General features: G+C 44.0%; 1 protein-coding gene across 1 annotated transcript in view; it reads left to right on the top strand.

The window, feature by feature from the left end:
* Positions 1 to 3,178, top strand: part of USP13 (ubiquitin specific peptidase 13) — a 50,642-nt gene extending 47,464 nt beyond the window's left edge. The window contains exons 18-19 of the mRNA XM_075569435.1: positions 1,524 to 1,608; positions 2,024 to 3,178. Of these exons, the coding sequence (XP_075425550.1) occupies positions 1,524 to 1,608; positions 2,024 to 2,117 (179 nt within the window). The 3' untranslated portion in view covers positions 2,118 to 3,178. The remainder of the gene's footprint in view (positions 1 to 1,523; positions 1,609 to 2,023) is intronic.
* The last annotated feature ends 11,001 nt before the right edge of the window (positions 3,179 to 14,179 follow it).

The raw sequence follows: 14,179 nt of genomic DNA, 5'->3' as shown, positions 1-14,179 counted from the left end.
ATTACATCACTTTGCACTTGTGTTTTTTTTTTTTTTTAGAAACCTGTGTGTGTGTGTGTGTGTGTGTGTATGTATGTATGTATGGTATGTATGGTGTGTGTGTGTGTGTCGCAAACGGAAAACACTGGAATAAAAATGATTCCTGCCCTGAATAGCTTAAAGTTGGACACAATTACTTGAAGATTTTGATTACTACACGCACAGAATTGGGCGAGTTACACTGTATGTATTTACTTTCTAAACCAGGGTGTCGCAAACTTTTCCCCCTGCGCCCATCCCCCTGCCGGCGGTCACCTCACCCCCGCCCCTCCTCACCCCCACTTACCTCTGCTCCGGCGTCATAACGTCACGTTGCCATTGCAACGTGACGTTACATGACCTTGCGGCGTCATTTGACGCCACGTTGCCATGGCGACACGTGTGGAGCCAAGGTAAGTAAAGGTTTACAGAGACCCTGCAGCTCCCCCGGCACTTAATTTAAGTGCTTTCTAGAAGCGCGCGGGGCCTCTGTAAACCGCGCGCCCCCCGCAGGCAGTCTCGTGCCCCCCTGGGGGTCGCGCCCCCAGTTTGCGCACCGCTGATCTAAACCATGTGAAATTCTTAAATGTCCACTCCTTCATTTAACAAAGTTTTTACCGATTTAAATAGCTTTAATGTACAGATGTAGCTATATCCTGCACCAGCGCTGCGGGGAGAAGCGGACATTATTTTGAATCAGTCACGTGTGAGAAGGTGGGCGGAGCTGAGGCCATGTGACCCGCGGGAGTGTACCGTGTTTTGCAATAATATTAGTTACAGCTGACTATAATCTCCTTACATCAGAATCTACTATATTGTCTGTCTGTCTGTCTGACATTTGGATACCTCCTTAAGATATCGTAATCAAATTTAGCATGATGGTTACATATCAGGAAGCAGATTTTTGTCCGTTTGGATACAATTCACAAATGACATCAGCAATGACATATGTGATGTCATCACTTATGACGTCACATATGACATGTTTGCCCCAATAACCCTCCAGCTCCCACTTAATCTTGGTCACTCTAAACATCCAATTTGCAACATCAGCAAAAGCTACAGGAGCAGCCAAAGTTCTTCAGAGCGCGGGGTTAGTGTTTGGGACGAGAGTGCAATGTCCCACACACGCAGCATTAGAGGCTCGCGATCGAACCCTTCAGGACCTCAGAAGCAATTAAACTATTATGCGTGCAGTTGCTGTTTTAGCAGGGGATTTTGCATTAAGAAACTAAAAAATGTAATTATCCATTTATAAATCTCAGTAATTGTTGGTTTTCAGAGCAGCGCTGGGTACTTATAACTAGTAAATTCATATATAGCACGGGTTGTCAACTCCTGTCCTCAAGGCCGGGGTGGGGGGGAGGTTGGGGGGAGGGGATGGACTTGAGAACCACAGGGTTAACCCTTTCTGTGTCAGTACTACAGATCTCCAACTTGGTAATTATTACAATGCAAGTTATTACATATCCGTATGCAAGCGTGACCGTTTGTTTTCTCCGCAGGATATGAACTCTTTGGCTTCATTAGTCACGTGGGAACATCGACGATGTCCGGACACTATGTTTGCCATGTCAAAAAGGAAGGAAGGTAAATACTTAAAAAAAAATTGGAGATGAATCATTAGGGCAGGGGTGGCCAACTTCAGTCCTCAAGGGCCACCAACAGGTCAGGTTTTAAGGATATTCCTGCTTCAGCACAGGTGACTCAGTCAATGACTGAGTAATATAACGTTACATATCAGCTTCAGCATGTCAGACAGCAGCACACCGTTAGAAGGCGGCCATTATGTTAGGCACACAATCAGGATTTTTACAGCTTTATAACAGGAGCACCAATCGATTGGCCAGCTTGGGTAAGAATGTAGAATTACACATTGCCACGTGCTTTACATACAGAAAGGGGGAATGTAGTATTGTTGCTTTTAACGGATTAATTTTAAATAGGGGGCTTCGTCGGGTAGGATTGCTGCTTTACTATGAACATCCCTGTTTTTGTTTTCCAGGTGGGTGATTTATAATGACCACAAGGTTTCTGCTTCAGAACGACCGCCTAAGGACTTGGGATACATTTACTTCTATCACCGGATTTCGTGCTAAACCTAGAAAAGCCATACACCAATTGTATTTTTGTTTTTTTTTATCAGCCCGAAAAACTGCAAAAAAGAAAAACAAGCAAAAGAATGTCACAGATACTGGAAATACCAAGAGATATATCTAAAATATTTATGGTTTATTTAAAGAGAAACACTAATATTTGAGGCCTTCTTAAGCGTTCACCTGGAAATGTCTATTCCACGCTAGTATAGGTTTCCTTCAATTTTATATGTAAAGTAATTGATGCTTTGAACCTCTACGCTGCCACAGATCTTAAATTCGCTCGTTTGAAAGGGAATTCAGAATTAATCTCCTTTTTTTTTTTTACTGCGATTACCAGGGCTGTTTCTGCTGCTGTTGAAGATCCTAGATGTCTGGGTTTTTATCCCTTTTAATGGTTTTTACAATTTTAGGAGGAAGCCAACATTTTCAAACGGAAATGGAAAAATACGGTGCAGTCCTATTCTGCATCTGTCCGAACTCTGGTTCCGAACCAACCCAAGCGGGTATTTTCCATGTAACTGCTATTCTTATTTATACACAGTAGGTGGCGCTGCTACTTTACGTGTTGCTGTACTGTACAGTTACAGTGCAAAGCAGATCAGGATTATAATATGGGGCTTAAATTTCCCTGGGAGCTACCAGCAGCCTTAAAAACCTACAAGTCCTCAAGATCTGCTACACCATACATTATGTGAGCCAAGAAACAAGGAGCAGAATTTGGATATTGCTGCTGTTTACCAAAGTATTGGTAAGACTCAGGATGCCAACTAAATCGGTGTATTCACTCACGTTTCTCATTTTTACGATTGTCCTTTTCGTTCACGCGCGGCGATAAGATTATTTCGCTGCAGGAGCCGTTCCCTATTTCATACTCGGAAGAGTTGGAAATGTTCATATTATGCCATTTTCTTTCCATAATGTTGACACGGTCCCAGTGTTTTTATCACCAGCAAGCAGCACAGAGAATGGGTTTCCCACATGAGATAAGCAGAACATACCGAATAAGACCCCACCGTCTGAATAAGCTGATCTCAAGGCTCAATAAAGAATACCACCATTCATTCCTAGAGTTATTTGTTACAGTTATAATACAGGTTTTATTATTAGTATGATGTGCCTGCAGGTTGTGCTGTGCAATAGCTTGGAGCCTTATTGCTGTATAAAATAATATTTGGTTCCACCAGGCAAAAGACATGTGTGTGTAATTGAGTTCTAAACAAACCACACAAGGTCATATATACAGTATGTTGGAAAATCAAGTTTGTTGATAAAAATAGACACCATGCAAAAGTTCACGGGAAAAAGCAAGGGCAAGTGCAAAATGTAGATGCAAATCACTGTGTTGCAGGTTCATCGAGCATTGAAAACCATCAATGATATTTTATTATAGAAAACAATAGGAATAAAGGGTGTCGTGTTCTGTAGTTTACAGGGTGGTCTCTGGAATATGTTTTATTAGGTGGGGATTGAACCGTGAAAGTCCAGAGCACATTCTTTTATTAATAACTCTATTTCATACAGCGCTTTTCTCCCATTGGGGCTCGAAGCGCGTCACAATTACAGTACCGCGCGCGGTACGCAGCACAGGAATGTTACAGACACAGTCCCTGCCCAGATGAGCTTACAATCTGATTTTTGGCACCTGAAGCACAGGGAGATAATGACTTGCCCAAGGAACCTACACTGGGAATTGAACCAGGCTTCCCTGCTTCTCCCGCACCCCACCCCACCCCACCCCACCCCACCCCACCCCACCCCACCCCACCCCACCCCACCCCACCCCACCCCACCCCACCGTTTGCAGAGTCAGTGTCTTTACTAACTGAGCCCCTCCTCTCCTTTAGTCCAACAGGACTTTCCGCAGGGTGATCCTGTTGCCTGCAGGATGCTGCATCTGAAAATATGATGATGGAGCATACAAGCTGTTATAGTGAAGTAATTAAACATAACCGTTCCAAGAATAATAATTAGGGGGGAACCAAAATGTATAGAAATTTGCAAGTGGAATCCGTTAATGTGTGATATTAATACTTTACAGTTTGTCAAACATCATTACCCTGAAACGCAAGATGCAGGAGAATGCTGGCGTAGTGCTCCGAAGTTTATGTACTAATCATAAGTGAACATATCTTAACATCTCTGCTGGTGTACTCTGTGCTGTACAAAGTACTGCACCAAAAGCAAAACTATTGAGCAGCTTTCCTTTCCCCCCACACAAATAGCCCCCTATCTAATCTTCCCCAGGCCAGAGAAAAGTTCAGCTCTATTCAAAAGAAAGGGGCCAAAACCTTCTCCAACACAGGGAAGACGGCTTCAGAGCATGAAGAGGGATATTCTCAAAGGTGAAAATATTGGTGCAAAAACAGCACTGGTTTTTCTAAGCAAATTGTTTTTTTTTTTTTGGCACCAATATCACCGCAGTTTTGCAGCAGGAGAATTGATGAATATCCCCCAGGTAACGTTGCAAATCAATCCCGTTGCAGGCCTCTCTGGCGCCCGAGGGGTTAAATCCATTGTGAATTATAAAAAACAATGACGAAAGAGGTGGAAAAGCCGCTCTGGGGCTGAGTGCTTTCACTTGACTTCCAGTCCACGTGGGGTGGAACCGGGGATGTGAGACCACTTTCCCTGTGGTAGAGGTTAGAAAAGTCCTGTCCCGGAGATTTACAGCCTCTCCTGGAAGATATAAACTCTGGTGTCAGCTTTATAAAAGAGCTAAATCTGCAATACACCACCAGCAGCAGAGTCTGCACGTTACATTGAGTCGTAGACTTGTTCCAAGCCGTTAAAGGGCCCTTGTTTAACCCTTAACGTAGTCGCGATGTCATGGGGACTGGCACTCTGGGGAACACGTGGCGTGGCTGTCAGGAGTGGCCAACTCCAGTCCTCAAGGGCCACCAACAGGTCAGGTTTTCAGGATATGCTTGCTTCAGCATGGGTGGCTCAATCAGTCTCTGCTTCAGCACAGGTGGCTCAGTCTTTCGCCCAGCCCCTGATTGAGCCACCTGTGCTGAAGCAGGGATATCCTGAAAACCTGACCTGTTGGTGGCCCTTGAGGACTGGACTTGGCCACTCTTGGACTACGTTATCCTCCAAGGACTTAAACTTCCCCCAACCCCCAGCCCCCGGGTTCGATCGCGTCCTGCACTCCATGTGAATGCAGAACGCGATCTGCCCAGCAAGGGAAACGGAGGAGGATGGCCCCTTCGCTTCCCAGAAAATGGCCGCTGCGGTCACATGGCCTCACTGGGTGGGGCGGGCTGTGACACTTCGGCCACACGACCCCCTCCGGCACTCAAAGGGTTAAAGCAGCAATCCCGTCCTGGGAATATTTTTTTGTTTTTAATAGTTTTTTTGTTGTTGCATAACTGGAACTAGGAGTCACCCGGGACTGAACCGCTTTATTTTTAATTCAGGGGAACCACCAGTTTACCAAGATAATGAGTGTAATAGTTTCTGGGGCTCCCTGCCGGGAAAACAATGATGGCTCTTTAAATCTCGCGGGATCTGCGGGCCAATAAGAAGCCGCCACGTCATTGGTTGCAGCTTACCGTTGATCAGACAGCGGCAGCCATCTTGAATTCACCATGCGGGAGACTGGCAACAAAAACAGTATTTATCTCTGCAACCGCGGGGGTCCCCTGCACTGAAAGAAGCGCGGGGGGCCCTGGTCGCACTGTTATTAAAAAGAATATTTTATTTTCCGATATTGCTGCTTTCAGACCATTGCGTGTTCCTTTATCTACTGTTTTTTGAGAAGACCGCATACGTACATTTGGAAAACGCTGTTCGTTTGTGGTAACAGCATATTGATTGTGGATCATCATTATAGTTTCTATTGTATAATCATAAGCGCACTCAAAAGTCTCGGGGGGTATAAACAGCAGAACAAAAAATACTGTACAAATAGGAAAAAAAGATGTTAAAGGAACATTCATTCAAATAAACCAAAACAGGAATGATATACTGTACGTGTATTATCTAAATCACTAAAGATAGAATCGTCCGTTCATTGAAACTGTAATTATGGTTGCAAATAATTATAGGGGAAATCCCCACTCCTCAAATAGATAGTCTATAAGGAATGACGGGGACACCAGTATTTAGAAAATGGCAAAGGTGTATTTGTGATTCCGAAAGATTAAAATACAAGTTTGAAAAGTAACATGAGACACAAATAGTGTATATACATTAGGAAATATAACATTTTGTAAAGAAAAAAGTATCTTTTTGAGTCGGCAATAAACGTTTGCAATTTTCTAACCACTGATGTCCTCGTTCCTTGTGGTATTGGGGACTTCCCCTTTATTCATCATTATAGTTTAGAATATAATAATAATAGCTTTACATATAGCACTTCTATCCCAATGGGACTCCGTGTACCATGATTATAGTGCGTTTATTACAGTACATAAGACTTTTGCAGACACAGTTCCTGCCCAGATGAGCTTACAATCTATGTATTTTGTGGCTGAGGCACAGGGAGGTAAAGTGACTTGCCCAAGGTCACAAGGAGCCGACACCAGGAATTGAACCAGGTTCCGACAGCCTCACACTTGGCATCCTGATTTACAATCAGTAACGTTACTCACTGAGCCACTCTTTCAGCATGCATCTATCTGGGGGGATAGGAGGGTGGGGAGGGGGGAGGGGATAGCACGGGGAGGGAGGGGGGGAGGATAGCATGTGGAAGGGGGGGAGGGTAACGGATGGTTCCATGCTATTCGTGGGGGCTACAAATATATAATACAGCACATTACCAGCTGAGTGCTTGCAGGCAGTATTAATAGCAAAGAATGAATATCCTATTCTGCCCTTTAGCAATGTAATATGCGATTCCTTGCTGGTTCCTAAAAAAATAGAAAAAAAATAAAGTTTATGTTTCTTTTTTCTTAAACAGGTTAAGGCAGAGGTGGGCAACTCCAGTCCCCCAGGGCCACAAACAGGTCAGGTTTTCAGCATATCCCTGCTTTAGCACAGATGGCTCTGTCAAAAAGGCTGCATCAGCACAGGAGGCTCCGTCTTTGACTGAGCCACTGATTGAGTCACCTCTGCAGAAGCAGGGATATCCTGAAAACCTGACCTGTTGGTGGCCCTTGAGGACTAGCGTTGCCCACCCCTGGGTTAAGTTAATGATGAAGGATTATAAGACCCAACAACTAGGAAGCAAACTCAGACAGCACAAGATTGACACGTTGCTCTGAACGAGTCACTAAACGCCTCCAGTCTGTGTATCCACTCTCCGTACCGTTTGCTGACTCAGACGAGGCTGACTTGATGCAAATTACTAACTCGGAATAGCTGTCAACTGTCTGAAAACATTGATGAATTCCCCTGCAGTAAAACAGAGGCGCGAGGCTCCCATTAGCAGGGTCATGTCCAATCTAATAATATAAGTGCAGGATTAAGAAAATAGTTCTAACCACCGCTGCAATCAGCCTGCCCAAAAATTCCTGAGGCTCCCCCTCTCCCCTCCCATCTGGGGCGGCAACCCCCTGCGCATAGTGAAGCGTTTACCAACATGTCAAATCCACTACAAATCACTTGGGTTCAAAATGACATTTTACAATGAGTTTAACGCCAGTGCGGTTCATGTGTCCGGAGCCTGGGAAGCGTGAGATGGCGCAGCAGCGTGTTTAAATGTGAATGGATCGTTTTATTACAGTTACGAAGCACATTGAACACAGGCTTTTGAAAGTAACTTTTAATGTTATTCTCCAAAACGTTACCTTCATCGCAGTTTTAGAACAATAACCGAAGAATTGCCTACTCTTAAAGCAGCAGAACAGGCTGCATTGCGTTTGAAATGAGGAATCTTTTTTTTATTATTATTATTATTATTACAGGATTGGAGCAGGGGGTCTACGGAGCTGAACCCGGCTAATTTCCGCTCTGGGGACCCCCTGCTTCCAGAGATGCTTACCTCCGTAGCGGTGCCGGTATCCATGCTGGCAGGCAAATGTTGTGCCTAACGTAATAGCTGTTTAAAATGTCACGTGTCACGTGGGCCAATAACAATAACAATAAATTGCTGACTATTGAATAAAATGTATTGTCGTTAAGTAAAATGAATCTCCAAGGCTAATGTTGGGGCGATGGGGCAATAGTAAGAGAAACCTGATAAATCAGTATCAATTACTAAAAAAAATCCACCAACAATGTTTTCAAAACCAAGTAAGAAAACACAGGAGTGCACCAAGGTAAGGAAACCAAGAGTCGCTCAGGGCGCTCAAAAAATCCTATGTGGTAAAAAGACCAAAAAGATTCAATAATAATTCATACCACATACATAAGAAAATAAATAAATAAGTGAAAACCAGAGAGTATACAGTCCAATCCAGAGGGTGCTGCTTTCTTCAAAAACGGGAGGAACCCGGGCGTTCCAATAGGAAGCTGTGATGTCATCTGGTGCGGCTTCCTATTGGCCAGCGTGACCAGGACCTTTAAAGTTCAACGAGCTACTGGCGCCTCACACGGAGATATTTCCATCATTTCCCATTTTGCATGAGAATTTTTGCGAAGAAAAAAATATTGGCAAATTTCTCGTTCCCGTTAATAGTCGCACTTCTCTGGCCTGTATGTGACATGTCAATAAGTAAGTACGGATATAGGATAAAATATCTGTTGTCTAAATTTAGCATAGGTTGAACTTGATGGACGTACGTCTTTTTTCAACCTCATTTACTATGTAACTAAGTAACTATGTAACCAAGTAACTAAGTAACTATGTAACCAAGTAACTGTGTAACTATGTAACTATGTAACCATATAACCATATAACTATGTCTCTGGTCTGTTTGTACGTTGTAATGTCTTGTCATATCTTGGATTTCTCTGGAAGTCTCTCTGGAAGCCTTTGTTTTATACCATATTAGTACTGCCTCCAGGGGTAGCCCAGATTCTAGGGCGCTAGCCATTCAATTCCTTGTGAATCAGTGGTTAGAAAGATAACATTACTGACCTCCATTAGAAATGCAACAGTTCAAGCTCAGGCACCTGCCATGGGTTGCAAATACACTATAGTAATGCCTTAAGTTTTTCTATAGACTACATCCCAGTTATACCTTTAATAGGTTTTTTTCATGCGTCCACCTCGAAGGGGAAGAAAAGAACAATAAATATATTCATCAATTACATTACGATCTTTCTATTCTAAAAAGTGTACAGGACACCTGCAAGCTCATATTAAACCCCCTTGAGATGTGGTCTGCCGTGTAGTGGCTCAGGGGCTTACAACACTTTGGCCAAAATGTTAAACTGAAAGCCCATTTTATTTAATAGATATCTATACATATATATTTAGGCACTGTACCGTGTATAGGTTTCACTGGATGTGCACTGAGCTCTGTCTGTGTTTCATGTTCTGTCTCTGGTTTTAAATATTCTAAAAAGTGACAGTACAAGTGTCTAAGGAAGGATTTGAACCATCAGACTTGTATGATTAACACCTTACTGCTATTTCACACCTCCTCTTGGGCACATATCGCCCACTTTGCCAGACCTTCTTCCACAAGCTAAGCATATCTGCAGAAAAGTACTTGAAGCATAGGCTACATTAGACTGCGCTTATAGTGCCGGCGACACGACCGATGACGTCACCCGTCGCCATTGCGAAAGTTGTAATCAGGTATGGAGACGTCGCTGGCTACAAGGGGAGTGAAGTCAGCAAGGGGGAAGGCAGAGGGGCTATGTGATTGGCTTACAAAATCAAATTCCAGTGACTACAAGGATTTTGGTAGCTCCATCACGCCGTCGCTCTCACTATAAGCGCACACGACGGCATCAATACAATTGTTCGTTGCATCGCCGGCACTATAAGCACAGGCTTAGCGTCCCCATCTCCTCTTGTCTTCACTGCCAGTGGGATGTACCCTGGACATGTCTTACTGCTTGTAAAATACAAGGAAACCAGCCTGCCACTGCTGGTCCTGACATATCTCCAACCCTCATGTATGCAGAGTTCAAAGTGCTGCATTTAACCGCTCTACCTACTCTGCAATTGGGTGACACTGTATCAGTAATACTGTAGCACTGAAGTACTATGCAAATAAACAAAAACCCATCCAAGTGGAAATATCCACCATTTTAATGTCTACATTTATAAATCTGGAGTGTACCATTCACAGTATTGTCTAGTTCTTCTGCGGGAGAGTTTATCGGATTAGTTGTGCACTGTTCAGAACAGTCAGACTGCAAAAATGAAAACCCCTCATCCGGAAAGGATAAAAGAATAGTTGCAAATGCTTTTTGCACATCCACCTTTTTCAGTTTGTATTTTGAGACTTTTGCTTTATGGGAATCCTCGCTTGCAGTGAGACATCAATGTGCACCCAGCCTGGTCTGATATGATCTGCTCAGCTTCTGAAAATAGCACCTACTTTCCCCCTTCTCACCTCTAATTTGACCTTGATCCTCTTAATCCATAGCGGACATCCCCTAAATTAGCCCTGTGCTCTTTGCATTACCTGCTTCTTCTCACCATGCTTCAGTCCAAAATAAGAGAGGACATTCCTGTGTGTTGGACGGAAACGTTGGATGAATAAATACTGACCACTTGATCCCTATTTTGGAGCGCGACACTTTTCGCTACAGTGTTACTACCGCTAGGGTTTTCCAAGAGCACAAAAGTAATAATGTCCTAACAAATAGTACATTGAATTAGTTCATTCACTGCGCTTCGTCTCTCCAGTGACGGCTTTAAATCCCAGCTCTGAAGATACTTTTAGAAACCGAACTTCATTCACAAAAATATGTTTGCTAGTCTTATTTTAATAGACATACACATAATATACATTAAGTCAACACATTTCTAGAAGGCTTAAGTGAGACAGTTTTACACAATCCAGAAATGTATTGGAGTTTGAGTATGGGAATCGGTTCTAAATTTTTTATATTTTTTTAGGAGAAATACTTTGGGTTTATGATGAATACAGTTACTCTTGACCTGTTTGTGCTTTTTCTTGAATCTGGGGCAAATCAAGACATTTGTTAGCTTCAAATATGCACATTGTGTGGTTTACCTTCAGATGGCTGCTTTCTTAATTCATTTTTATTAATTATAAACGCCCTTGTTGTTATATCTTGTTCAGATGCCAGCTGCTCTGAGCCCATGAGAGGAGGAGTAAATGTTTGCGCAGCGTATGAACAATTCAGGGTAATAATGCCTTTATTAGAGTCTCGGGGCTTATTCATTAAACAAGTGAATAATATTGAATATATGTATAAGTAAAAAATAAATAAGATTTACAGATTCTGTGAGGGAATAACTGCTTTAAACATCACTGTGGAAGGGGATGTGCTTTTAACATTAGATCTTTTTTTCAAACATACAGTACTGTAGTTAACTAATATTTCAGGTTTTGTGTTCTAAAGTATATAATTGATGCTCCGTGTCACTGGGTTGCTTGGTGCTTTAGGCACCCACCTATCCCCCCCACCACCCCCAAATAATGACAGATAACACATTGTGTATGGAGTAAAAATAAGGCCACAGATTTATTTATATTTTAACCTGAGTTTTACCAACTCTTCTTTACCACCTGCCAGGCCGACTGGAATACAGAGCCCCAAAGGGCATCGTCGCGGCTCGCAACTCCCGACTGTAAGGCCCGGGCAATAGAGGGGTGAGGAGAGCGGAGGCGCGCTAACGCTGAGGCTCACCTGCTTTAGTCAGCGCGATTCCACGGACTTGCAGGCGAGCCAGCGTGCGCGAAGGGAGCCGGGGGGAGGTGGTTGGAGGCGGGGCAGTGACGTTGCTGGGCCAATCGCCCGCGACGCACTGACGTCAATGTCACGGCGCCGTGACGTTGATGCTGCTTAAGGCTGATTGGATGTTTTCAGCCGACAGCGCGCTGAAAAACAGCTTGGCGCTCGGCTGAAAACTCCAAAGCCTCCACACGCCTGCGGACGCTCGCGTGAGCCCCCTCTCAAGGCATCCTCATTGAGGATGCAGGGGCTCAGCGCGGAGCGTCCGTACGCCTCAGCGCTGCTTGTCCTTCTATGGATGCAGCCTAATACAGAGCCCCCAAGGGCATCACCGCGGCTCGCAACTCCCGACTGTAGTACAGAGCCTCTAAGGGCATCACTGCGGCTCGCGATTGTAGTACAGAGCCCCCAAGGGCATCGCCGCGCGCGCGACTCCTGACTATAGACCAGAACAACTAATGACATCGCCGCGGCTCGCGACTCCTGACTGTAGTACAGAGCCCCCAAGGGCTGATATATAACCCATACAGTATATCAGCATTTATGGTAGATTTTTCAAATATTTTCAGATGTGCAACCCTGATTTTATATTTGAAACAGATTTGAATGGTGTGAGAATACCATCCCATGGCAGTGTCGGGCTCCTATGATCTTGATCTGGTTCAATGGTGAGCAAGTAGCATGCGCCATGAGACCACGTTGATGAATGCTGGTACAGGATGTGACCAGTTCCAGTGCTGGGAGGAGCAGCTAATCGCTTCAGTGTTTTGAGGGTTAAGCCACATATTGCAGAGATGGGGATGATCATGGAGAACATTTTCCCAAACCCTTGAGCTATAAAGAGACTCTGCAGTGCCAGATGCAAACACTTCCGCACTCTGCAGAGCCAAAGACTGGAAAGCTTGCCTAGTCGCTACTTTGCTTTCTTCAAACGGGGCTTTTTAAAATGAACATCTGCCACTAGAAGATTGTAGTAAACACAGTCAGGGGAGCAGGGGAATTTAGACACACCGCAGAACTTCTCAGAACCCCCACCACCCCCACCCCTTTGGCTAGCGTTTTCTATCTGAATTATTGAAGAAAACAACTATAAGCAAGAAAAGGAAAACCTATATGACTGCAGCTGTGAAACTAGCAAATGGTGAGGATTGTACAAAAAAAAAAATAACTTCACTGAGACCAGGCTGAAAGGAATGAGACTATAGATGTTGGCAATGAGTGGGACTGTTTCACAATAATTAAACTCACTCCAAATATGATGTGACGCTTCTCCAACACTTCTTCCTGGTTTATTGGACAGGGGCCAAGCAGAGACTATTAGACATTTATAAGTCATGTGTTTTTTGTTTTCATATTATAACTATTTATTCATTTTATTGTTTTGATTGTTTAAGGATATCGTGTTTTTTTAATGGTAATTTATACTTATATTTTAGGTCCCATGTTGGACAATGTGATTATATGTTTATATATATATATTAAATGTATACATTTTTTTCAATTACTGACCCCGGTGCGCTGTCTGCAATTTTCGTGGCGTTTGTGTGGTGATACCTCCTTCGGGTGATCTCACATAGAAGTGTTTGGGAGTACTTCCAGGCGTATAGCTGAAGGGGCTCAGACTTATCAGCGCACACCACCACAGACAGCACGAGCACGGATCTTTGTGCCTGGTCTTCAGCCTGTTTTAATAGATTCCCAGAGAGGGGCCTCTCCCGCTGTACGAGGAAGACTGTTCCAAAGAGTGGGAGCAGCGTGGCTAAGAGCTCGGGCGCCAAAGGAAGTCACGGAGATTCTGGGAACTGTTAAGAGTCCTTCACCTGCAGTTGGAAGTGAGAGAACGGGAGTGCAGGGAACTAGAAGCTCTCTCAGATAGCTGGGACCTGGGCATGTAGGTCTTTGATGGTCAGCAAGCCAATCTTGAAATAAATTCGCCATTTTACCGGCAGCCATTGCTGGTTTGCCTTTAACAGATTGATACTCCTGTGTTGCAGCCTCCTATATCACTAAAGGGATTGTAGATTAAGTTTATTTTCACGCGATGACGCTTATTCTGAGTGTTTGGAGTAGTCTGCACATTTGATCCGGTTTCCTTTCCCCGTTTCTCCGCATGCATTTCCTTCCCTCCTTCTCTCCCTCCTTTCATGTTCCCTCTCCCATCATTTATTTACACGAAGCTGTCGGCATCCTGCCGTGCCTTCCCTGGTAATGTGGACACATGGCACTTTTATGCCCGTCACCTGACAGTTGAGGTTTTGCACATTGTGGATAGTTATACACAGCGCTAATGCAACTTCCGCAGCGAACGCGGTCATAAATCATAAATGAGATCAGCGTCAGCGGCACTGCCCTTTTCA

This window comes from Ascaphus truei, chromosome 14 (assembly GCF_040206685.1).
Source record: "Ascaphus truei isolate aAscTru1 chromosome 14, aAscTru1.hap1, whole genome shotgun sequence".
NCBI classification, from domain to species: Eukaryota; Metazoa; Chordata; class Amphibia; order Anura; family Ascaphidae; genus Ascaphus; species Ascaphus truei.
This window is presented reverse-complemented; position numbering and strand designations above follow the sequence as displayed.